The sequence below is a fragment of the Nilaparvata lugens genome, chromosome 12 (genome assembly GCF_014356525.2).
Source record: "Nilaparvata lugens isolate BPH chromosome 12, ASM1435652v1, whole genome shotgun sequence".
Lineage (NCBI taxonomy): Eukaryota > Metazoa > Arthropoda > Insecta > Hemiptera > Delphacidae > Nilaparvata > Nilaparvata lugens.
Window position 1 is genome coordinate 28,192,183 of NC_052515.1, and position 27,789 is coordinate 28,219,971.

At 35.0% G+C, this 27,789-nt stretch overlaps 3 protein-coding genes across 4 annotated transcripts in view; 1 reads left to right on the forward strand and 2 right to left on the reverse strand.

Moving 5' to 3' along the window:
• Window positions 1-27,789, reverse strand: part of LOC111053333 (N-alpha-acetyltransferase 15, NatA auxiliary subunit) — a 242,434-nt gene that overhangs the window by 155,630 nt on the left and 59,015 nt on the right. The window lies entirely within an intron of this gene.
• Window positions 1-27,789, forward strand: part of LOC111048759 (extensin-2) — a 91,590-nt gene that overhangs the window by 36,230 nt on the left and 27,571 nt on the right. The window lies entirely within an intron of this gene.
• LOC120353885 lies at window positions 22,160-25,220 on the reverse strand. Its single transcript, XM_039439295.1, has 2 exons — window positions 25,200-25,220; window positions 22,160-23,493 (listed from the first exon to the last, which is right to left on the reverse strand). Exon 2 carries the CDS (start codon window positions 23,414-23,416, stop codon window positions 22,466-22,468), a length of 951 nt encoding a protein of 316 aa, XP_039295229.1. The 5' UTR covers window positions 23,417-23,493; window positions 25,200-25,220; the 3' UTR covers window positions 22,160-22,465.

Sequence of the window (27,789 nt, forward strand, 5' to 3'; positions counted from 1 at the left end):
TGTTTTGGTATGGTAATTAACTCATCCCGTCTACAACTGTTTAACAATTAGTCGAATCGTGTTTTAAGGTTAATTAACTCGGTAGACGGCAATTATTGTCGCCGGCAACTGACTAATTCAGTTCAAGTACAAATTGTATTAGAGTGTCACAGTCATTAGCTGTCGAATATTTTAGTTCTGTTGCGTGCACCGTGCTACATAGTCTGGTCAGTTAATTGTGTAATTTGGGTTTAAAAATAGTATTGTTTCCTAGCAGTGCTTTTTAGTGGATTTCAATGGAAATTTGGGTAAATTATAATGAATTTGATCAGATACAAATTTTAAAAAAATCCTTCTTCATTTATTACAAGATCAAGGAAGAGAGTACAGGCATTACGCCCAAATCAGTCTCCACTGCTGCAGTATTTACAATCAACTTGGGCTTGTAACTAAATGAAAGATATACCGGTACACTGCAGCAACACATGCCTTTCACAAAAGTTGTAAATATATGCATGATAGTGTACGAAAAGTATGAGTGAGTAGAAGTAAATAAAAAAATATAACTATGAAGACAGATTAAAATATGGAAACAATAATAAGTTCAATTAATTATAAATTAGTAATTATCAATAATCATCTATGTAAATGAGTTTCACATGATTCTCAAGTAGAGTCTGATATGTGGTTCATTTTTAAATTTGTATCCTTCTGATAGCTTTACGACTGATTAGAAACCTGGGTAAAAACTAATAATCCCTTTCAAAAGTTGGAAAAAATAACACGAAAAAATAAGACACAAGAACCAAAACTTTGATAGGTTGGCACGCTTTCTTTACTAGACCCCCAGACACATTCTGTATCATGTATACTACATAATTCCCACGCAATAATAGGATAATAAACATCATAATGTAATGTTATCTTCGGATCAGACAGAGACGGTCCGCTGACGAAATTCATTCGTTCTTGGACAACTTAGAAGAAAACGAAGAAGAAATAAAACAAGAAGAACGGCAGGGGAAAGAAACTGAGGAGATGAAAATGTAGAACAATGTCTGACAGGAGGGAGAAGATCCGATAGAGGAGAGAAAGAAGAAGATATAGAAGAATAGGCGGAGGAAGAGGAGACACAGATGAAGAAGGAGAAGAACTGATGAAGGAGAGAGAAGTGAAATTCTTTGACAACTGAAAGGAAACCAAAGAAGAAATAAAACAAGAAGAACGGCAGGAGAAAGAAACTGAGGAGATGAAAATGTAGAACAATGTCTCACAGGAGGGAGAAGAAGATATGGACGAATATACGAAGGAAGAGGGGACACATAGGGAGGAGAAGAACTGATGATAAGAGAGAAGTGATATAAGAATAGGAGGAGGAAGAGGGGACACTGATGAAGAAAGAGAAGTGGAAACAGAAGGAGAAAATTGTGTAGTAGAAGAAGAAGAAGACAAGTTTGAGGAAGGGTCAGCAGCACTACAACCAAGAAATAGAGGCTTATCAAAGAAGAACAAGGAGGAGAAATGAAATAAACCGTAGAAGAAGACGATGAACAAGGAGAATACATAAAAAAAGAAGCAGTGGTGATGGAAGAATAGGAGACAGAGGAGAAGGAGGAGAAGAAACAGAAGGAGAAAAAGGTGTAGTAGAAAGATAAGACAAGTGTTGAGGAAGGGTCAGCAGCAGTATAACCCAGAAGTAGAAGATAATCGAAGAATACGAAGGAGGAGGAGGAGGAGGAGGAGGAGAAGTGGAATAAACCGAGGAAGAATACAGCAAAGAAGAAGAAGAAGAAGAGAAGAAGAAGAAGGGAAAGAAGCAACAGCACCAATAAGAAATAGAAGCAGGACAGCCAGAGAAATGGAGAAAAAGTAGGAGAACAACAAGGTCCTTTGTGGTCGGTGTAGTCTTATGGGAATTTTATCGTGGGAGATTCACATAGTATTTCCAAATAATTTCAACAAAAACACAGTCTGGCCCCCTACTATAAAACTTGTATAAGATAGGATGGAGACAAGAGTGGACAATGGACTTCACATTACCAACTAGGCTACTACTATTTTCGTTTTCGTGTGCAATATCTAGAATTGGCAACAACCAAGGACCTTCTCTACAGGTCAGCAATAATAGTCTGGCTAGAAATACAGTAATGTGATCCACTCCTGCACCTCAAGAAAAATATTCCATGATATGAGATAGCTGAGTGTCTGTATTCCAGATTGGAGAGAGAGAAGCAAAGTACATCCAAAATCAGTAACTTAATAAGAATATATTGCAATTTACACAGTACATAAGATTCAGACGATGATTTTTGAAATTTGACTGGTGTTTACAAGTTTGTGTTTCTTCAATGGTTCCAAATTTTCTTAAATAACTCAATATTATTCGTTACAAATGGTAATTGAGTGAAATATTTCTAATTAATTCCAGCAATCTAAATTCAAAATTTATACCTAGTTTTCATGTTTATTTTGGACTTGAATTTTATAAAAATTATACTCGTGGAATTCTAACCTTATCTTGGACTTTGTCACCTATAAATTTGGAAGAAAAATAGCACAAGGACTACCTTATTCTGCTGAGGTCCTGTATTCCACAATGAAGAGCGAGAAGCAAAGTTCATCCAAAATCAGTAACTTAATAAAAATTTACTGTAATGTGAACAGTACATAAAATTCAGACGATTTTTTCTAAATTTGACTGGAAAGTTGGCCGAAAACTTGAATACTTTGGAGAAAAATATATTATCCAATAACAATATACCATTAATTATCTTTCTCATTGAATAATTATTATTAAACGAAAATCCAAATTAAATGCTGTAAATCACCCTGAAGACTTCTGCTACTGCCAATATTGACAACAGGGTGAACAGCTAGATGGAAATTCGATGAGCACTACTATTCAAAAATTATTTGTCTCAAATCAAATCAAACTGTTTATTCCTCAAAAATAAAAACACAATACATGTTATAGCAGCAATAAAACTCAAAATATACACAGAATTATAACATGACTAAGAGCCTAGTAGCCTATGTTGATATTATAATTGTATATGAAATACAATTTCTAAAAATACATGACCATGATTAACAAAACTGCCCTGGACAAATAATTTTTGAATAGTGGCGCTCATCGAATTTCCATCTAGCTGTTTACCCTGTTGTCAATATTTGCAGTAGCAGAAGTCTTCGGGGTGATATACAGCATTTAATTGAGATTTTCGTTTAATAATAATCAATAATTCATTAGCATTTGAATAAATGCAATATCTCAGCAATACCCATCTTTCTCATTCAATATTTTCATTAATTTCCTCATTCAATATTCACATCAATCTCCGCATTGAAAAGCTTTGTTTCTTATTCATTATTCATCAACCAATTTATGAATGAAAAGCCCTTTTCCTACAAAGAAATACTACTGGCTTGATGAACACAGGCCAACAATAAAGCATCCATTTTTTCAAACTTTTCTATTCTAAAGGTGCATACAGATATACGCACCGCGAACATGGGCAATTCACTTTCAATCAGCTGATTATATCTGTATTTTTACAGAAACGGTAAGATACAGATATAAAAAGCTCGGCATCAGCTGATTAAAAGTGAATTGCTCATGTTCGTGGCGCGTAAATCTGTACACACCTTATGACCGTTACAGATTGTGATTCATAGTACAGGGTGATTTTTTAGTCCTGTTACCCTATCTTTAATACATGGTAATTTTTCCCTAATAAAGGGAAATTTTGTTTTGTTGCACGAAGTTGGTAGCCCTACTCACTCAGTATACACAAGGCAGTGCGAGTTTATTATCCTTAAGCTGTGTAACATTTTGTGATGATTCCGGTCGTGTTATGAACAGAATGTCTTTTACCATAGAACAACGGGTTTTCATTGATCGAATAATAAGCAAGGGTTTATGGCCTCCAAGGTCTCCAGACCTCACATCCCCTGATTACTTTTTGTGGGGCTACATTAAGTCTGAGGCCTTCAAAACAATCCTCACAATATTGATGAACTGAAAGCCAATATTACAGACTTAATCACGAATATTTCCAATATAACTCTGAAAAAGGTTTCTGCTAATATGGTGAAAAGAGTCCGAGCGTGTATAACCTCAATGGGTGGACATTTTGAGCATATGGTGTAATAATTTTTAGTATCTAAGAAATGTGAGTAATAAAATATAAATTTTCTTTTGTAAATAACAAATATTATTTTTTTATTAATACCCAAATTTCCGTTTATAAATTACATAAAAAATTGGGTAACAGGACTAAAAAATCACCCTGTATATACCGCATCAATATTAAACTAATAGTAACTATTTGATTCAAAATTTGCTCGTTTATCTGAGTATTGAAGAGCGTAAATTGTATTTTGAAAAGTGAAAGTGACATAACCAGCATTTTGATTTAGACAGTATAGTATAAATTGGAAATGGGACAGTTTTGGGCATGAGCCTGTCGTGCCTTTCCTCATGTTAAGTATTTGTACACAATGAGATAAATAAATATGGAATTTACATTTTTACAGATATGATGACTTTGAAAAAAGAGACAATTGACTATTCTTCAAGCATTTGAGCATTGAAAACCAACCAACTATCAAGGACAATAATATTCTCAATATAAGAATAGAGAGCCTAGCTGGGACCGTGAAAGTGACTACAGAGATATTCACTTTAAACAGTCAGCATTCAATGTAAATAGCATCAATGTTCCCCATTTAACTAATGCTGACAGTTAAGATAAGGAGCAGGCTTGAGAATGGCTTTACGCACCATGAAGCATCACCGCAAACTTCCGCGTCGATTGGGTGCCGTGCGTCTCAACCATGAATTATTTCACATGTTTTCATGGTCGATATTAGTGGCATGCCTCTGAGGTAACGACAATATTGAAGATATTTTCTCAGTCGACTGAAGTGGCATGGCTTCAGAAATGCCAAAATCGAATATGTTTTTACGGTAGATCTCAGTGGCGTGAATATATTGAACTATTAAGAACACTGAATATTGGCGGCATGCCTCTGAAGTAACGACAATTGAAGATATTTTCACAGTCGACTGAAGTGGCATGCCTTTGGAAATGCAACATTTCAATATGTTTTTACTTTCCTTGCCCTATTACCATAGGTAAGGAAAGTATTGCTTTCCGAAAAAAATTAAGGTATCCCAATTTCTAAATTTCTATACGTTTCGAGGTCCCCAGAGTCCAAAAAAGTGGTTTTTGGGTATTGGTCTGTATGTGTATGTGTGTGTGTGTGTGTGTGTGTGTGTGTGTGTGTGTGTGTGTGTGTGTGTGTGTGTATATGTGTGTAGGAGTGTATGTGCGTCTGTGTACACGATATCTCATCTACCAATTAACGGAATGACTTGAAATTTGGAACTTAAAAGGTCCTTACAATATAAGGATCCGACACGAACAATTTCTATCAAATGCAATTCAAGATGGCGGCTAAAATGGAGAAAATGTTGTCTAAAACAGGGTTTTTCGCGATTTTCTCAAAAACGGCTCCAACGATTTTATAAAATTTATACCTAAAATAGAAATTGATAAGTTCTATCAACTGTCATAAGTCCCATATCTGTAAAAATTTCAGTAGCTCCGCCCCATCTATGCAAAGTTTGATTTTAGATTCCCAATTATCAGGCTTCGGATACAATTCAAACAAAAAAATTAAGCAAAAAAGATTGAACATGAAAATCTCTACAATTGATGTTCAGTAACATTTTCACCTAAAATTGGAAATAAGCTCGAAATTCCAGAAAATGTGATTATCCAATTGCAAACTGTTGGTAACTGTTGATTCTATTAAATGATTCACTATGAAGAGATAGCAGACCTTGTATGTCTCCAGCGTTATTGTCCTGTCACCAGCTGGCTCAGATCTTTGTTTATAAGTAGACTTGAGATGCGCGACAACACTAGCGTCAGGTGATCAATTTTCATAACGGCAAGGAAAAAGTTGTGTGAGTGCGCCACACCAGATTTTTACGGTAGATCTCAGTGACGTGTGTCTAGTGGAATAGTCAACACACTGAATTCTATACCACATAAAATAATACAAAGTTCATTGTTTCAACATGTTTTCACAATAGATATTTATTTATTAAAAAAATAAGGAAGACTAAAGAGTCTATATGAGTGGTATTCCTCCAACAATTCAATATGTTTCTACTGTCGATCTCAGTGGCATGCCTCTTGCAAACAATTGAAGACGTCTTCCTGAGATGTGGCGGCTACTTTGATAAACGGCCAATCCGTGAAAATACAAATTACAATGCTCTTTCACAGAAATAAACGAACCGATTCTCCGATTCCAATTTAGTGGCTGTTTATCGATTTATTCACATTTAGATACGGTTTGGATAAATCGGTGGCTCTAACTCCTGGTGTGATCTTGAATAAAATATGGGATGTGAAGACTATTGTTAAAAGATGAACTATTGTATTGAGAGAAGGATGAAAGAGTTGGTTTTTTATACTGTAATCGTTTTGAAAGTTCTACAGGAGATATTAAGAAATCTATGAATTGAGACGGTAAAGTTACAAATAAAGAGAAGAGAAATTCTAGAGTAGTCATAATTTTCCAACACAGCAAAGACTATTAACCCACAATATTTACATTTTGATAGTGATGAATAATACTGTAATATTATTAGTATTCGTGTGATTTGAAGTTCAAAATTATGATTTATGATACACTCAATTTCTATCTAATTCTCACTTCATATTCTTCCATAACGTTATTTCACTCTTACTGGTAATTATTTTTAACGATATAACTTAATTTGAATTTAGTTTTGTTAAACACATGAATAAAGGAATCTGAATCTAAATCAAATAAAAACAAACTTGAATGGGTTACCTACAGCTACACCAAAAAGTTTCCAGATATATTTTACAGAAGATTAAAAACCATTTTAGGGATCAAGGTAACTGATAACTTCAAATATTTCAAATTTAAATGATTCACGTATAGCTACACTATCTACACCATTAAATTTTCAGATATATTTTACAGAAGTTTAAAAACCATTTTAGGGATCATGGTAACTGATAACTTCAAATATTGATTTCAAATTTAAATGATTCACTTATAGCTAGCTACACCATTAAATTTTCAGTCATATTTCATAGAAGTTAAGAGCACTATTAGTGATCAAGAAATGTAATTGATGTTCATGTAGATACTGTTTCCTAACTTCAGTCTTTATGATTTGAGTAAAATTTACAAATTTTCATACATTATATTCCATTCACGAAATTAATCTATCTTCTATCTATATAATATATAAAAGCGAAATGGCACTCACTCACTGACTGACTGACTCACTCACTCACTCACTCGCATAACTAAAAATCTACCGGACCAAAAACGTTCAAATTTGGTAGGTATGTTCAGTTGGCCCTTTAAAGGCGCACTAAGAAATCTTTTGGCAATATTTCAACTCTGAGGGTTGTTTTTGAGGGTTTGAAGTTCGTCTTTTAGCATGTATATTCTTCTTCTCCCAATCTCTTAATTATAATTGAAATTTCCATATCATATGTTACTATAGAACTATAATCTAGATAGAGTACCTCTTCGACAACTGGCAACTAAATTAATAATTTTGTCAGGTTGGCATTAAGTTGAGTTGACTTTGTTAGGTTTGCACCAAGTTGAAGATTTAAATGCATTTATCGCGGAAAAATTGACTGGGCACTGCTACTTCAATCCTGGGAATATTATATTACTAGCCGTCAGGCTCGCTTCGCTCGCCATATCCGTTTAGCTAGACGTTTAGTCTGGACCCCCGACTGGATTGTCCTAAAATATGATAAAAATGCTCAAATGAAAAATGCAGGCGAGCGAAGCGAGCCTGCTGATCTCATTTTTGGACGATCCAGTCGGGGATCCAGGGGGCGGAGCCCCCTGGCTAGACGGATATGGCGAGCGGAGCGAGCCTGACGGCTAGTATTGAATAATATTTCATGTTGATACTCTTTCATAACTTAGTTATGAAGTAATTTGTATTTTAAATACTATTTCAGAAATAATAATTTTCCTTCAAAGGGTTACTACAATAATTATTATTAATGAAATGGAATAAAATTCTTCAAGTAACCTTTTTAATGTGTTATTTCACAACAGGTTTCTATCAATAATTATAACCTGGCACTTGAAAATGCCTGTAATTAGTCGAAACAAGTTGTGAATTGATGAAACATAAAAAAAGGGATTTTTGTTCCATTTTAATCATTCCACAATTCATTATACAAATGTATATGTAGGCCATAAACTGTACAAATCAATCATCTAAAAGCTACTGAAACTGAGTTGTTTGATAACCTTTTATAACTCCTAACCCAATAATACAAGATACAAAACTAAAAGGCTGAAATCACGGAACACATAACACCGCGAACCAATATCTCCAAACTCAATTTCACGCTCAATATATCATTTACAGCCAACTAAATCGATTCAGAAACAACATTTCCAACAAAATTATTATCAACCGGATAAAAGCTAAAGAAAAATAATAAAAAATCGTAACCGGTCATCCTTCACCTTTCATGAAATGTTCCGTAACCTAACCTATAAGAAGTGTAACAGGAGACAATAATAAAAAACGCGGCGCGCCAAATAAGTCACGTGGTATTATTCGATCAAGGACTTTTTAGCGGCTGCAACTGGAGCACAAGCTGTATATCTATAGATACCACTCCTAATACACTGGCTTCACCTATCAGTATATCTATACATGTCCCAATACAGGTTACAACTTCCTCAAAGTCAACATAGATATACACAATCTAAAGTAGAGAAAGAAAGGGTTGAGTAGTCTTCACTATATATAGTGAAATTATTATATTATCATCATCATAACTACCCCTCCCAGGGAGGTTTATCATCATCCCTCCCAACTCCCATTATCCAGGCACAAGTCTTCAGTGAGGTCCACGTTATAATGGCAGTATTTGATTAGCAATGGTATTGCTATCCTTGTCTATCATTCAACAAAGCGGATAGCGCTATCTCTTTCTCGCTCTGATCTGTTGCCAGATTGTCTTTTAACAATGTAGAATTAATAATTATTTAACAAAATATTTCATCATTGTTATAAAAATTCATTATGAAATAAATTATTGAAAAATATAATTTCTTGCTTGATAAAATATAATTATTTTGAAAGAGAATGAACCGTTAATATTACATCAATAAACCTTTATCAGCTACCGTATATAGAAAAGACAAGACAGATGATCGTCAACGTTTTTCTCCTATCTTTCTCCTGCCATTATAACGTGATTCTCACTAAAGTCATATTTACTTCAAACTTTCAGAATTCCTTATGTATGACATCAATGCTTCCCCTTCAAACAATGTTGACAGTATGACTTGAATGAACAATATACAGAGTTTCAGAAGTAGTGTCCAACATTTTAGGGTTTTGTTCCTGGTTGATAGGAGACTACAAGTGTCATATTTTAAGGTTATCCTTATAGCTGCCGTTTTTTATTTTACTTGGGAATTTTCATCTCAAGAACGAAATGGTGTATTGATCTGAAATTTGGCTTGAATATTTATGCTGTAGAGACTCAACTTTGAAAAATAAAATGAAAAAAATTTCGATGAGAATTTTCATAATGGCGGCCATTCAAAATTTTTGATTGCAAATTTCACAAAAACCGTTCACTTTACAGAAAATTTACAAGACACAAAAAGTTAAAAAAATCTATCAAGATTTAAAGGATACCTTGTTTATCACGATTGTTCAAAAAATAAGGGGGAAATTAATCATTTTCGTACTGCATGCATGACCATGAACGAACAAGATCATCTAAAAACGTTGTAAAATCAGCTAGATGGCCATGTGGAGCCATACCAAGTTTCAAAGGTTCATCTTAAATACAATTGGAATTGAAAATTTAATATTGATGAAAAGTGGTCATGCATGCAATACGAAAATAATTTATTAATTTCTCTGTTATTCTTTGACCAATCTTGATAAATAAGGTAACCTTGAAATCTTGATAAAATTTGCTAACTTTTTTGTCTCTTGTAGATTTTCTGTAAAGTGAACGGTTTTCGTGAAATTTGCAATCAAAAATTTAAATGCCCGCCATTGAAAATTTTGTATTTTATTTCTCAAAGTTGAGTCTTTATAGCATAAATATTCATGCCAAATTCAGATCAATACAACATTTCGTTCTTGAGATAAAAATTCCTAAGTGAAAAAAACAAAATGGCAGCTATAAGGATAACCACTGAGTTTTGGACATTTAAAATATGACATTTGTAGTCTCCTATCATCCAGGAACAATACCCTAAAATGTTCGGCACTACTTCTGAAACAACCTATATATTATATTCTATGGTAAACGCATAGCGTAGTCTTCGAACATATTATATTCTCAATGGTCAACTCATATATAATCACATCTACCGTGAAGAAAGAAAGGCTTGATCATTATAGCTGCTCTGAATCTAGTATTATATTTTTCGATTGAAAGAATATAATCGTCATGCCATAATCATCGATTAATGTACAGATTATACAAGTAGATTTGCCATAATTGGAGGTAGCCCGAGTCCATTGACACTGTTATAGCCTTTAGACGTACATGTTGTTGGACTCTTTCATTTCTTTCTCACACATATAATCTGCCTGCTCTCTCCGAATTGGATCAGAGTATTGTAGAGAGAGCCTGGAGGCATTTAATGAACTCTTCCACCTGTTGTGATCTGGGGATTAGCTAATCTGACATTTTGATGGTGATAAATAATAATATGTTATGGGTTTTGTTGGTGAGGGGACTGTTACAGGTAATCTATATATATAAAAGCGAAATGGCACTCACTCACTGACTGACTGACTCACTCACTCACCCACTCACTCGCAGAACTAAAAATCTACCGGACCAAAAACGTTCAAATTTGGTAGGTATGTTCAGTTGGCCTTTTAGAGGCGCACTAAGAACGAATTTGGAAAAATTTCCAAAGATACGCCCAAAATCTGCGTTTTTCCAGCGTTTTTTTTCCTTTTTCTCAGATTTATCGAGAACAAATGAACAGAAATTGATCAAAATTTAGTACAGAAGCTAAGCTAGGGTGTAATAATGTTGTGTTAGAAGGAATTTGAAATAACGCCAAAAATCTGCGTTTTTCCAGCTTTTTTTGCGCTTTCTCAGCTTTGACTTTCTGATTGAATGAAGCATGCTCAAATGAAAATTTCAGGCGAGCGAAGCGAGCCCGCTGATCTCATTTTTGGACGATCCAGTCGGGGATCCAGGGGGCGGAGCCCCCTGGCTAGACGGATATGGCGAGCGGAGCGAGCCTGACGGCTAGTATTGAATAATATTTCATGTTGATACTCTTTCATAACTTAGTTATGAAGTAATTTGTATTTTAAATACTATTTCAGAAATAATAATTTTCCTTCAAAGGGTTACTACAATAATTATTATAATTAATGAAATGGAATAAAATTCTTCAAGTAACCTTTTTAATGTGTTATTTCACAACAGGTTTCTATCAATAATAATTATAACCTGTCACTTGAAAATGCCTGTAATTAGTCGAAACAAGTTGTGAATTGATGAAACATAAAAAAAGGGATTTTTGTTCCATTTTAATCATTCCACAATTCATTATACAAATGTATATATGTAGGCCATAAACTGTACAAATCAATCATCTAAAAGCTACTGAAACTGAGTTGTTTGATAACCTTTTATAACTCCTAACCCAATAATACAAGATACAGAACTAAAAGGCTGAAATCACGGAACACATAACACCGCAAACCAATATCTCCAAACTCAATTTCACGCTCAATATATCATTTACAGCCAACTAAATCGATTCAGAAACAACATTTCCAACAAAATTATTATCAACCGGATAAAAGCTAAAGAAAAATAATAAAAAATCGTAACCGGTCATCCTTCACCTTTCATGAAATGTTCCGTAACCTAACCTATAAGAAGTGTAACAGGAGACAATAATAAAAAACGCGGCGCGCCAAATAAGTCACGTGGTATTATTCGATCAAGGACTTTTTAGCGGCTGCAACTGGAGCACAAGTTGTATATCTATAGATACCACTCCTAATACACTGGCTTCACCTATCAGTATATCTATACATGTCCCACTACAGGTTACAACTTCCTCAAAGTCAACATAGATATACACAATCTAAAGTAGAGAAAGAAAGGGTTGAGTAGTCTTCACTATATATAGTGAGATTATTATATTATCATCATCATAACTACCCCTCCCAGGGAGGTTTATCATCATCCCTCCCAACTCCCATTATCCAGGCACAAGTCTTCAGTGAGGTCCACGTTATAATGGCAATGGTATTGCTATCCTTGTCTATCCTTCAACAAAGCGGATAGCGCTATCTCTTTCTCGCTTTGCTCTGTTGCCAGATTGTCTTTTAACAATGTAGAATTAATAATTATTTAACAAAATATTTCATCATTGTTATAAAATTCATTATGAAATAAATTATTGAAAAATATAATTTCTTGCTTGATAAAATATAATTATTTTGAAAGAGAATGAACCGTTAATATTACATCAATAAACCTTTATCAGCTACCGTATATAGAAAAGACAAGACAGATGATCGTCAACGTTTTTCTCCTATCTTTCTCCTGCCATTATAACGTGATTCTCACTAAAGTCATATTTACTTCAAACTTTCAGAATTCCTTATGTATGACATCAATGCTTCCCCTTCAAACAATGTTGACAGTATGACTTGAATGAACAATATACAGAGTTTCAGAAGTAGTGTCCAACATTTTAGGGTTTTGTTCCTGGTTGATAGGAGACTACAAGTGTCATATTTTAAGGTTATCCTTATAGCTGCCGTTTTTATTTTACTTGGGAATTTTCATCTCAAGAACGAAATGGTGTATTGATCTGAAATTGGCTTGAATATTTATGCTGTAGAGACTCAACTTTGAAAAATAAAATGAAAAAAATTTCGATGAGAATTTTCATAATGGCGGCCATTCAAAATTTTTGATTGCAAATTTCACAAAAACCGTTCACTTTACAGAAAATTTACAAGACACAAAAAGTTAAAAAAATCTATCAAGATTTAAAGGATACCTTGTTATCACGATTGTTCAAAAATAAGGGGAAATTAATCATTTTCGTACTGCATGCATGACCATGAACGAACAAGATCATCTAAAAACGTTGTAAAATCAGCTAGATGGCCATGTGGAGCCATACCAAGTTTCAAAGGTTCATCTTAAATACAATTGGAATTGAAAATTTAATATTGATGAAAAGTGGTCATGCATGCAATACGAAAATAATTTATTAATTTCTCTGTTATTCTTTGACCAATCTTGATAAATAAGGTAACCTTGAAATCTTGATAAAATTTGCTAACTTTTTTGTCTCTTGTAGATTTTCTGTAAAGTGAACGGTTTTCGTGAAATTTGCAATCAAAAATTTTAAATGCCCGCCATTGAAAATTTTGTATTTTATTTCTCAAAGTTGAGTCTTTATAGCATAAATATTCATGCCAAATTTCAGATCAATACAACATTTCGTTCTTGAGATAAAAATTCCTAAGTGAAAAAAACAAAATGGCAGCTATAAGGATAACCACTGAGTTTTGGACATTTAAAATATGACATTTGTAGTCTCCTATCATCCAGGAACAATACCCTAAAATGTTCGGCACTACTTCTGAAACAACCTATATATTATATTCTATGGTAAACGCATAGCGTAGTCTTCGAACATATTATATTCTCAATGGTCAACTCATATATAATCACATCTACCGTGAAGAAAGAAAGGCTTGATCATTATAGCTGCTCTGAATCTAGTATTATATTTTTCGATTGAAAGAATATAATCGTCATGCCATAATCATCGATTAATGTACAGATTATACAAGTAGATTTGCCATAATTGGAGGTAGCCCGAGTCCATTGACACTGTTATAGCCTTTAGACGTACATGTTGTTGGACTCTTTCATTTCTTCTCACACATATAATCTGCCTGCTCTCTCCGAATTGGATCAGAGTATTGTAGAGAGAGCCTGGAGGCATTTAATGAACTCTTCCACCTGTTGTGATCTGGGGATTAGCTAATCTGACATTTTGATGGTGATAAATAATAATATGTTATGGGTTTTGTTGGTGAGGGGACTGTTACAGGTAATCTATATATATAAAAGCGAAATGGCACTCACTCACTGACTGACTGACTCACTCACTCACCCACTCACTCGCAGAACTAAAAATCTACCGGACCAAAAACGTTCAAATTTGGTAGGTATGTTCAGTTGGCCTTTTAGAGGCGCACTAAGAACGAATTTGGAAAAATTTCCAAAGATACGCCCAAAATCTGCGTTTTTTCAGCGTTTTTTTCCTTTTTCTCAGATTTATCGAGAACAAATGAACAGAAATTGATCAAAATTTAGTACAGAAGCTAAGCTAGGGTGTAATAATGTTGTGTTAGAAGGAATTTGAAATAACGCCAAAAATCTGCGTTTTTCCAGCTTTTTTTGCGCTTTCTCAGCTTTGACTTTCTGATTGAATGAAGCATGCTCAAATGAAAATTTCAGGCGAGCGAAGCGAGCCCGCTGATCTCATTTTGGACGATCCAGTCGGGGTCCAGGGGGCGGAGCCCCCTGGGTAGACGGATATGGCAAGCGAAGCGAGCCTGACGGCTAGTCTATAATATGATAAAGGAACGAATTGGCTTATACACGTACGGGATAGGAAATTCACGAATACATCATCACATCTGAACTGGTGGACTGATTATCTTGAAATTTTGCATATAGTTTCTTAATTTACCGAGGATGGTTATAGGCTTATCTTAAGGCTGTGCAAAGGCTAAAAATAAACTTCCTACTCGTGATATTTTCCAAGTTTTTTCATTTGTATATCATCAAGCTATCAAAATGAAAAAGTTTTCTCAGGAAAACATTTTTTTCCGATCATTACTTTTTGAGATAAGAGCGACTGAAGTTTGAATTTTTGGGACAGAACATTTCAAATTCGGTACGATATAAGTCCATGAGATTTAGAGGATGGATTCTTCATGGTATTGTTGATCTGGTAAAACAAAAATTTTCTGAAAATATCAATTTTTGGAAAAGTTATTCAATTTACCAAAAATACTTTTAGTTGAGTTATTAATGGTAATTTTTGGTAAATTGAATAACTTTCTCAAAAATTGATATTTTCAGAAAAATTTTATTTCACTAGATCAACAATACCATGGAGAATATATCTTCTAAATCGCAAGGATTTATCTCTTACCAAATTTGAAATGTTCTATCCCAAAAATTTAAACTTTAGACGCTATATCTCAAAAAGTAATGATCAGAAAAAAAGTTTTCCTGAGAAAACTTTTTCATTTTGATAGCTTGATAGTATACAAATCAAAAAACTTTGAAAAATATAACCAGTAGAAAGTTTATTTTCAGCCTTTGCACAGCCTTAATATGGATATCCACCACAACTTTACACAAGGTGCTTTCACAAAAACACAGAAAGTTATTCATGATGTTAACTGCCAACAAAATGTATTCAAATAACTCAACAACCATTATAATTTTGTAAACAGATAATATTTTGTCTACTTTCACAATAAAATACAAAATCTGAAACAAATATCTTCGAAAATGGGATGAATCACTACTAGAGAATGATAGAGACTTTGGTTGCGTGCCTGCTCTTTCAACTTCCTCCAGTTTTATCCTTTTTCTCTTATCTACTGTCCTTTTCAAGACAGCAAGCTACTCATTTGTCCAGGAGAATTTACTTCTTATTCGTCAATTGTCTGCCTCAAGTCAATCATTCCGTCACTCAGTCAACGTTTCAATTACATTTCGAGCAGGTCTCTCACTCTCATTCTCGCTCTATCAATCTATCCACACATCTATCTCTTTCTTTCTTTCACTATTGGATCCTCTATCCACACATCTATCTCTTTCTTTCATTCTCTCTGAATTCGTGTGTCATTAAGACAGCCGCTCAGTAATGATTTCAGCTGGAGTCAATTATTTACTATCTGTATCAAAAGTCAGTCACACACTGGAAAGTCAATTACTGTTACAGTGAGATTCATTTTAAACTATCAGCATTAGATGAGTGAGTAGCATTACAAGAGATGCCGACAGTTGTAAGTGAGACAGGAAATACGCTGCTGCTACACATTACCTGTGGTTACGCAACATATTATACGCTATTTAAAAGTCGAGCAATTCATACGAATTTAATAAACTTCAAATGTTATGAAAGTGTGCGGTAGATTACCTCTGAAGGTAGAGTAGATTAAGTGGCCTCAAGATTTGGATCACTTCAGATTGAATAGTTTTCAGCAATGCTAGAATTTTGCAATCTTAAACATCTCCTCGAGCAATATTTTTTTAGAATTGAATATTTTTAATGTGTCCCAGTATTTTGCAATCTTGGGGATCTGGAGTAATACATGTCACATTTGAAGTAGATTCGATTTTTGTTTCATGTCGTTGAAACTATGAAATAGTAGGTTCATTTTTCAGATCATGGATAGAACGTTAAACCAGTCTAATAAATAGGTATCAATTAATAGTATCTTTACTCTACGGTGAAACCTTCTAGAAAATAACTACTGCATGTAAAACAAAAACCAATGTACACCTAAGTTTGGTCCAGCTGTAAAACTAATTGAAATATTATTATAGCGTCATAATCACTTCCCGGTGGTTCGGACTCATTTAAAGGCGGATTTCCACATATCAGTATCAGAGTCAGTGACCGGTACAGTGAAAATATAATTCCTGAGTAGCCCCTCATGTGGGCATCACTCTTAGCGGATAGAATAATCCCTAAAATATAATTACCGTAATATACAGAAAACAGTAATCACTTTCAGTAATCTAAAGGTGCGTACAGACTTATCCGCCACAAACACGCGTAATTCCCTTTCAATATCCTATACTATTAAACGAGCAACTTCTGTTTATATATTTTGCTGTTTGGATGTTTAGATGTGAATATGTTTGTATTTCACCGGATCTCGAAAACGGCTAACGATTCTCACTAAATTCAGAACATAGTAGGTTATAAATAAAGATTCGATTGCACTAGGTCTCATCCCTGAGAAAACTCGCTGAAGGACATTAAAAGGATAATTATTATTCATCCTTGGGAAAACAGATGATAATAATTATTTCGTCGTCTGTTGGTGATGGAAGTGAGTGAGCGAGTTCATCTGTGTGGGACTGTGAAAATTATGACTGAGCTGTTGAACTTTTGTAATCATTCAATCAGGTACTAAGTGCCGTTTACAAAAAGCCGGTTATTTTCAATCCTGATTAATTCCAGTAGATCAATCTTTTGAAATGGTATTCTCTGATTTGATTCACGTGAAGTTAATCAGGAATAAAATTTAACCGGCTTTTGTGCAACTGGGCCTTTGTGAGGGAAATTTTGCATTCTTCTGGGAATTAATATCAGTTTACTGTGATTATAATAATAATAACTTTATTCACTTCATTGTACAATTTTACAAAAATTGTACAATTGATTAGATAGAACATTTCTGTATGAATGTTATTATAATTGCTTCTTTCGTAATAAATTGTTTATGCTTTTGTACTCCAGATCGAAGCTCGGTCCTCGATATTTCTTATTATATCTGCATTTGTACAGAAACATTTAAATACAGATATAATACGCATAGCACAGGCTGATGAAAAGTGAAATGCGTGTGTTTGTAGCGCATAGACTAAGTGCCGGTTGCACAAAAGCCGGTTAAATTTTAATCTTGTAATTCATCGAGAACCAATCAAAGAAGCCGTCTTTTTAAAATGGTCTTCTCTGATTGTTTCACCTGAAATTAATCAGGATTAAAATTTAACCGGCTTTTGTGCAACCGGGCTTGAGTCTGTAAGCACCATTAGATCTTCTAAAAACTAAAACAATAATATTGATGGAAACTATTTCTATTCCATTGAATTCAATTCCATTCCATTCCACTGTAAAACAATTTCTTCTCAAGAGCTACATCTAAATTCATTTGCATAATCTTATATTTAGTTTTACCTCTTACATGTTACCTAAAATGTTACAATTTCCGTCGTCTTACATAACTCACACAAAATAAAAACTCTAAAATTACTCTATAAAGTCCAAATAATGTTCAACACACACGATTATCAACGTAAATAATCAGGTTTACAACCTGTCACCTGCCCGTCAAACACTGAATCAAAACTGAAATTACGTTCCTCACCACAAGCCACCATAATCACAGATAAGTGAATAAAGATGTTCCTACCTCTCACCACAACCCAACAATTTCAGCGCACTAATAACAGTAATCTCTTGAAATAAAAAGTAAACAGTCGAAAGGAAAATGTTGAATGGAGCCGAGACGAAAATTGAAAGCTGGAGAGATGTTTAGTCGCTCCAAAAATGGTATGGAATCTTTAGTACTCTGTTAGGACGTATTAAAAGAGTGAACCTCACCAGGAGCTTGCAAGATACAACAAGATAAGATGAAAATATGGGTACAAATTAGAGTAAATATGGTGCAAACCACTTGGTAATTTGTAAAATTTCATTCATCCGCATCAATTTAGTTCAGAGTTTTAGTACAAACTGGCGGATTTCCAGTTTTCCACATATCAGTATCAGAGTCAGTGACCGGTACAGTGAAATATAATTCCTGAGTAGCCCCTCATGTGGGCATCACTCTTAGCGGATAGAATAATCCCTAAATATAATTACCGTAATATACAGAAAACAGTAATCACTTTCAGTAATCTAAAGGTGCGTACAGACTTATCCGCCACAAACACGCGTAATTCCCTTTTCAATATCCTATACTATAACGAGCAACTTCTGTTTATATATTTTGCTGTTTGGATGTTTAGATGTGAATATGTTTGTATTTCACCGGATCTCGAAAACGGCTAACGATTCTCACTAAATTCAGAACATAGTAGGTTTATAATATAAAGATTCGATTGCACTAGGTCTCATCCCTGAGAAAACTCGCTGAAGGACATTAAAAGGATAATTATTATTCATCCTTGGGAAAACAGATGATAATAATTATTTCGTCGTCTGTTGGTGATGGAAGTGAGTGAGCGAGTTCATGTGTGTGGGACTGTCAAAATTATGACTGAGCTGTTGAACTTTTGTAATCATTCAATCAGGTACTAAGTGCCGTTTACAAAAAAGCCGGGTTATTTTCAATCCTGATTAATTCCAGTAGATCAATCTTTTTGAAATGGTATTCTCTGATTTGATTCACGTGAAGTTAATCAGGAATAAAATTTAACCGGCTTTTGTGCAACTGGGCCTTTGTGAGGGAAATTTTTGCATTCTTCTGGGAATTAATATCAGTTTACTGTGATTATAATAATAATAATAACTTTTATTCACTTCATTGTACAATTTTACAAAAATTGTACAATTGATTAGATAGAACATTTCTGTATGAATGTTATTATAATTGCTTCTTTCGTAATAAATTGTTTATGCTTTTGTACTCCAGATCGAAGCTCGGTCCTCGATATTTCTTATTATATCTGCATTTGTACAGAAACATTTAAATACAGATATAATACGCATAGCACAGGCTGATGAAAAGTGAAATGCGTGTGTTTGTAGCGCATAGACTAAGTGCCGGTTGCACAAAAGCCGTTAAATTTTAATCTTGTAATTCATCGAGAACCAATCAAAGAAGCCGTCTTTTTAAAATAGTCTTCTCTGATTGTTTCACCTGAAATTAATCAGGATTAAATTTAACCGGCTTTTGTGCAACCGGGCTTGAGTCTGTAAGCACCATTAGATCTTCTAAAAACTAAAACAATAATATTGATGGAAACTATTTCTATTCCATTGAATTCAATTCCTTCCATTCCACTGTAAAACAATTTCTTCTCAAGAGCTACATCTAAATTCATTTGCATAATCTTATATTTAGTTTTACCTCTTACATGTTACCTAAAATGTTACAATTTCCGTCGTCTTACATAACTCACACAAAATAAAAACTCTAAAATTACTCTATAAAGTCCAAATAATGTTCAACACACACGATTATCAACGTAAATAATCAGTTTACAACCTGTCACCTGCCCGTCAAACACTGAATCAAAACTGAAATTACGTTCCTCACCACAAGCCACCATAATCACAGATAAGTGAATAAAGATGTTCCTACCTCTCATCACAACCCAACAATTTCAGCGCACTAATAACAGTAATCTCTTGAAATAAAAAGTAAACAGTCGAAAGTAAAATGTTGAATGGAGCCGAGACGAAAATTGAAAGCTGGAGAGATGTTTAGTCGCTCCAAAAAAGGTATGGAATCTTTAGTACTGTGTTAGGACGTATTAAAAGAGTGAACCTCACCAGGAGCTTGCAAGATACAACAAGATAAGATGAAAATATGGGTACAAATTAGAGTAAATATGGTGCAAACCACTTGTAATTTGTAAAATTTCATTCATCCGCATCAATTTAGTTCAGAGTTTTAGTACAAACTGACGTACTTCCTGTTTCCGAAGACAATTATTACAGAAGTACGGTACATGTACTTAAGGTTTCCGTACTTCTGTAATAATTTGTCTTCGGAAACAGGAAGTACGTCAGTTTGTACTAAAACTCTGAACTAAATTGATGCGGATGATGAATTTTACAAATTAGAGGAGGAGTAGGAGTGGGAAGAGGAGGAGGAAGAGGAAGAGGAGGAGGAAGAGGAAGAGGAGGAGGAAGAGGAAGAGGAGGAGGAAGAGGAGGATAGCAAGAGAAATAAGCAGGCTGGTTTGATTCAACTTTTGGGGAGAAAGATTAGAAAAAATAGAGAAAGATTAGAAAAAATAGAGAAAGATTAGGAGGAGGAGAAAAAGTAAAAGAAAAAGAATAGAAGAAGGAGGAGGAGAAAGAAAAGGAAGAATAGTGGTAATAGTAGTAGTAGGAGGAGGAAAAGGATAGCAAGAGAATTAAGCAGGCTGGTTTGATTCAACTTTTGAGGAAAGATAGATGAAAAGAATTCGGAGCAGAAAATCGAGAATGATTCGGAGGAGAAGAAGGTGGAAAGGAGGAGGAGAAGGAGTAGGAGGAGCAGTGAAGGAAGAAGAAGGAGAAGGGAAGATGAGGAGGAGGAGAAGGAGGAGGATGAGGAGGAGGACAGCAAAAGAAATAAGCTTGATTCAACTTTTGAGGATAGAAAGAGAAAAGTATTCGATGCAAAAAATAGAAAAAGTTTGGGAGAAGAAGAAAGAGGAGTAGGATAAGTACGAGGAAATTGATAAGGAGAATGTGGAGGAGGAGGACGAGGGGATGAGGAAGAGGAGGTGAGAGGTGATAACCCGATATCCCCAAAGAGACAGTGCAACGAAGCGTGAAAAATGGAGGAGACAAGAATCAGTACCTGATCTTTTTGGCCGATTTTCTTTAGCGACAGGCGCTTCTAATTTATTTGTGTAATGTCGGCACCTGCATTAGGTCGCATTTTACGTGATTTTGCGCACCAGACAAATCACTTCCGTCAGCTGATAGAGTGGGTCGCTCGATAAAAGCGCAATCACCGTGTGTTATTTTAAACAGAAGAGAAGAAGAAGAAGAAGAAGAAGAAGAAGTAGAAGAAAGAGTTTAGTGGAAGAATAAGAAAAGTCTGTAGGTGGTGGAGATGGGAAGAAGAGGAACATCGTCAGTTGATATTTTGTGACATAGAAAGAACAAATCTTCAAATAATCAAGACTACTGTATAGAAATATCTTATTGAAACAAACAGGAATAAAGATGCTTGAGAGAAAAGATGATGTGGGAGGATAAGAAGTAGAAAACAGATTAAAATAGAAGGGAATAGAAGAAGAAACTACCAGAAAATTGAGAAAAACAGAACAAGACGAAAATCACAGATGATATTAAAATAGAAGGGAATAAAAACAAAAACTACCAGTAAATTTAGAAAAAAAAAAACAAAACAAGGCGAAAATCACACTAACAAATGATCCTTTTTCATCACGACATCATGCCCACTCTATCCACGTGCCATCTTCTATTTGGCTTCTTTCTATCCTTCTTTTTACAGCATTTGACTCCTTTTCTTCCTTCCTTTTTCCGCAATTTCCTCACAACAAAGAAATACTTTCCTTCCATATAACTAACTACAGTATATACACTCCAACACTAAAAATCATACTACAGGGTGCGGCAGCTACGATTAAGCATTTTTTAGGAGTAATAAAAAGTGACTCAGGATATATAATGGAAACATGTTTTTATTTTCTGAAGCGGTTCAATATACCATTTTATATTACTTAGTTTTTGAAAATTATGTCCTGAAGATGGCGACCGTTAGCATCAATACATTGTTGAAGGCGATCTCTGAAGTTTTCAGCAGCTCTTGCACACATATCGCGGGGAATGGCATTCACTTCGTCAATAATCCGCTGTTTCAACATTGCTAGAGTGTGAGGGCGGCCTTTGAAAACCCTTTCCTTCAGATATCCCCAAGAAAAAAGTCGCAAATGCTCAGATCTGGTGACCGCGCAGGCCACCCAACATCACCTCTCAAAGAGACTAGGCGTCCCGGAAACATCTCTCTCAAAACGTCTAGTGAAATTCGAGCTGTGTGAGCAGTAGCTCCATCTTGTTGGAACCACAAATCCGCCAGCCCGTGTTCTTCAACCATCTCTTCTAATTTGGGTTGCAGAAAGTTTCTCAACATCGAAACATAACGTTGGGAATTCACTGTCACGGTCACTTCTTCCTCCTCAAAAAAGTAGGGGCCAACCACGCCAAATTGTGATATGGCACACCACACCGTCACTTTAGGAGAATGTTGAGGTCTTTCATGAATAATTCGAGGGTTTTCTTCAGCCCAGTAGCGAAAATTTTGCTTATTCACGCACCCACTAAGATGAAAATGTGCCTCGTCACTACTAAAAAAAGCTGCATGTGGAGGGATTTGAGCAAGCATTTGCTCACACAAATTTTGTCGGTTGGCGTAGTCTACTGGGCGTAATTCTTGAGCAATCATTATTTTAAAAGGATGAAACTTTAAATCGAAATGTAAAATCCTTCTTAAACTGCGGTCTGAAATCCCCAATGCAAGAGAATGTCGTCGAGCAGAGCGTTCCGGTGATTGTTCGAATGCTGTTCTTACCCTCTGCACATTTTCTGGCGTTCTAATGGACTTGCGACGACAATGTGTATTTGTTTTCAGTGTACTACCAGTTTCCTCCATCTGCCGAATCCATGACCGAATTGTGTTTGCATTCGGAACGGCGTTGTTGCGTGGAATGTTGAACTGTCGTCGAAAAGCTCGTTGTGTAGCGATCACAGATTTATTGTTCTCATAATAAGCGCGAACGGCAAAACCACGATGAGCACCGGTCCAAATCATGTTGGCTACTGAAATGGGGTTAACTAAGAAACAAAAACAGACCATGTGGAAATTTGTAACTTTATCACAGCTGATGTGACAATGGAAACAAACTGCTTAATCGTTCCTGCCGCACCTTGTATATGCATACAGTTACTTGACTTCAAGTATACCATATTACTATGCTATATATTAAGCACTCAAACACTGGAAACCATAGTATATTACACTTGACTATAGGTATACCTTACAACTATGCTAGATATAGATATAAAGTAGTAATGAACGATGCCCAATCATGCATGCAACCTCTCGCCTGCTAACGGAAACTTCTATTGTTATTTTGTTGCTTTATATTGGCTGGTTCAACTCTGCTTGTGGAGTTTATTGGATTTAGCTAACAAAGAATCGAGGAGGTAGCAGTAATTGAAATTTAAATTGAACTTGATTACCCAGAGTGGAGTAAATTCTATTTTTTGCTAATAATGTTAGTTTCGATTGATATTTTTTATTGCTTTATTTGGATCCAACTGACTAAGGAAAGATAAGATTGGAGATAATCATTTCCTAGTGAGTTTGGTTGAAAGTTGATAATATTACTGGTATACAGTACTTATTAGTAATCACTTTTCTTTTTAAAGCTGAAGAAATTATTAGGATACTAGCTAACTTTTAATTTGATTTAGTACTTACTAGAAATGGACTTTGATGAGAAGTTGAAGAGACTTAAGATCTTGACACTTACCTGAAAGAAAGAAAAAGATTGGTCATTACATTGATATTTCAAGAGATACAGTATTAAATTGTAAACAATGTTAAAGAGTTTTACCGAATTAGGTAGTTCGCATATTTAACGAACGATCCAAAAGTGTATTTAGTAGACTAAATAATAATAATATTTTTTATAATAATAATTTTTATTTCCATTAAGATGTGTACAAAAGAACAAGAAAAAATATTATATAAAATAACATTAATTACACTGTATGAGTAGTTAAGTGATACCAAAGTCTGTATATAGCTAATGTCGTGAAAAAAAAACAAAACAAGATATCACTTCTACACACACAAACATCTGAAAAGGAAATTTAAAAGAATTACATAGTGCATACAAAATAATGCCACATCTCGTTACCCGTATACTAAACATTACTAAATATGAAGTCCTTGTCACCAATCTTGTCTGAATTTACTGATGAATTCACCACTCTAAGTGCTCAAATATAAATTTTTACCTTGATATATACATTTGATGATAAACAAATTATATGCACGATTGGGAAAGGCTTAGGCCAGATCTGTTCCTTCTCCGAATTTTGGTAGTAATTTTGATACAGCCATTTTTAAATTCTTAAAAGTACAATTATTAAACTCAAACAAAACTCTGTAAAACGTAAACTCATTTGCATGTGATTGTGTCTCGTCAAGATTCAGTCTACACTAAAGCTAGAGAAGGAACTCTTAGAGTCTACTCTTGTAGACTCCAGACGCTAGACATTCTAGAAGCCTATAGTGAGGTCCACGTTATAATTACAGTGGATAAAGATAGAAGAATAGCGATGCCGATTCTCTGCATTAATTAATCATATTTCTACACTGTCAAAAACATAATTGGCACCGTTGTGGACCTAGAAAAGGATACTACCACCGGCTTTGTCGAATGATAGACAAGGATAGCAAAACCAAAGTTGATCAAATACTGTCATTATAACGTGGACCTCACTATAGACTCCAAACACTAGACAATCTAGAAGCCTAGATCTTCACCAATTATCCATGAAAATTCCGCTTTGATTCATTTTATTCTCTTCGACTCTCCGAAACTAGACAGTTAAAATCTATATAATATATAAAAGCGAAATGGCACTCAATCACTGACTGACTGACACACTCACTCACTCGCAGAACTAAAAATCTACCGGACCAAAAACGTTCAAATTTGGTAGGTATGTTCAGTTGGCCCTTTAGAGGCGCACTAAGAAATCTTTTGGCAATATTTTAACTCTAAGGGTGGTTTTTAAGGGTTTAAAGTTCGTCTTCTAGCATGTATATTCTTCTCATTCTCTTAATTATAATTGAAAAATGTCCATACCATATGTTAATATAGAACTATAATCTAGAGAGAGTACCTCTTCGAAACAGTTGTTAACTGGTAACTAAATTAATAATTTTGTCAGGTTGGCATTAAGTTGAGTTGACTTTGTTAGGTTGGCACCAAGTTGAAGATTGAAATGCATCTAATGCGGAAAAATTGATTGGGCACTGCTACTTCAATCAGAGCTATTCCTGGGAATATTATATTACTAGCCGTCAGGCTCGCTTCGCTCGCCATATCCGTTTAGTCTGGACCCCCGACTGGATAGTCCTAACATATGATAAAAATGCTCAAATGAAAAATTCAGGCGAGCGAAGCGAGCCTGCTGATCTCATTCTTGGACGATCCAGTCGGGGGTCCAGATGGATCGATGGCTAGATGGATATGGCGAGCGAAGCGAGCCTGACGGCTAGTAATATAATATTCCCAGGAATAGCTCTGATTGAAGTAGCAGTGCCCAATCAATTTTTCCGCGATAGATGCATTTCAATCTTCAACTTGGTGCCTACCTAACAAAGTCAACTCAACTTAATGCCAACTCTATAAGAACGCTCTATATTCTGTAGAAAAACCAATTATCAAATATTTTCTTTTAGAGATTGCTCTATCCAACCAAACCCAAAACCAAGATAATCTAATTTCGATTAGACCGACCGCCCCTTTGTCCTATTAGGCAACAGTGCTCCACTTACTGCATTGCAGTGCACCACCAAAATACACCGTCAAGGCCAGGCCGAAATTATATTATCACTCTGACAAAACAATGGCACAGCAGCCCAGCTGACAACATTCACTTGCACTAGTGCAGAACGGACCAGAGGCTGGGGTTACAGGCTTACAGGTCATCTAACTTGCAAGAATACAAGTTGTTGGGCTGCACATAGAAGGAGGAAAGAAGAGGAAGAAGATTATAAAGAAGAGGAAGAGGAAAATGATGTTAAAGAAGAAGAAGAAGAAGAAGGTGAAAGAAAAAAAGCTTATGAAGAAGGAGAAAGGAAAAAGAAGGAGAAGAAGAACTATATTGTAAAAAATTACATATACTTATTTGTATATTGTAAAAATGGAAAAAATTGATTTGATTTGAGAGAAGAAGAAAAAGGAAAAAATGATGGTGAAGAAGAAGAAGGAGAAAATTATGGAGGAGAAGAAAATGAAGGAGAAGGTGGAGAAGAATGAGAAAGAGAAGATGAAGAAGAAAAAGAAGGAAAAATGATGGTGAAGAAGGAAAAAAAATTATGGAGAAGAAGAAGAAAGTGAAGGAGAAGGTGAAGAAGAAAAAGAAGGAAAAATGATGGTGAAGAAGGAAAAAAAAATGATGGAGAAGAAGAAGAAAGTGAAGGAGAAGGTGGAGAAGAACAAGAAAGAGAAGATGAAGAAGAAAAAGAAGGAAAAAATTATGGTGAAGAAGAAGGAAAAAATGATGGAGGAGAAGAAAGTGAACGAGAAGGTGGAGAAGAATGAGAAAGAGAAGATGAAGAAGAGGAAGAAGGAAAAAATTATGGTGAAGAAGAAGAAGAAGGAAAAAATGATGAAGGTGAAGAAGAAGAAGACGACGACGACGACGACGAAGAAGAGGCTGATTGAGAAGAATAAAATGGCGAAGAAGAAGCAGATTGCAATGAAAAATATAATGACGTAAAAGAAAAAGAAGGAGAAGAGAAAGACAATGATTATGAAGATGAAGAAAAAGAAGATGATGATGATGAAGGAGGAAGTGGAAGAAAAACTGGAAGAAGAGAGAAAACAGAAGATTGATGTGATGAACACAAAGGAGAAGGATGAAGAGGTGGGATATTAGAACAGGGAGAATGAAAAAATAAGAGAAGAAGGAGGATGAGCATGGGAGAGAAGATGAGAAAAAGAGTAGGATGATTGAAAAAGGAAAAGGAAGAACAGGAGGTAACTAGAGGAGAGCAAGAAAGTAAGTATTATGCTGAGTAGTGGCATGTTGAAGAAGGATGAAGGGAAAGAGGAAGACAAGAAGAAAAAAGAAGCATAAGAGAGACGGGAAGAATGGATAAAGTAGGGGGGAAAGGAAGAGGAGGAGGAGGAGAGTAGGAAAGCAAGAAAAAATAAGTAGGCTAGCTTGATTCAGTAAGACAGCCTAGGTTCAAATCATAGTAGATAAGACCGGTTGACCTATGCAATTGTGAGGAAACAAATAGACATTTTAAAATCAGTGGGAGGAAGTCTTAAAAAGAATACTAGGAGAAGATAAAGGAGAATATGTGATTGAATGTGTAAAGGATAGAGAAGAAAGCTGAAAACTGAAGGCGTAAAAAAGGGGCAGAAGGCGTTTGAAGGGTTAAAAATACCCCCAACTTGAATTAAAAAATAAAATATT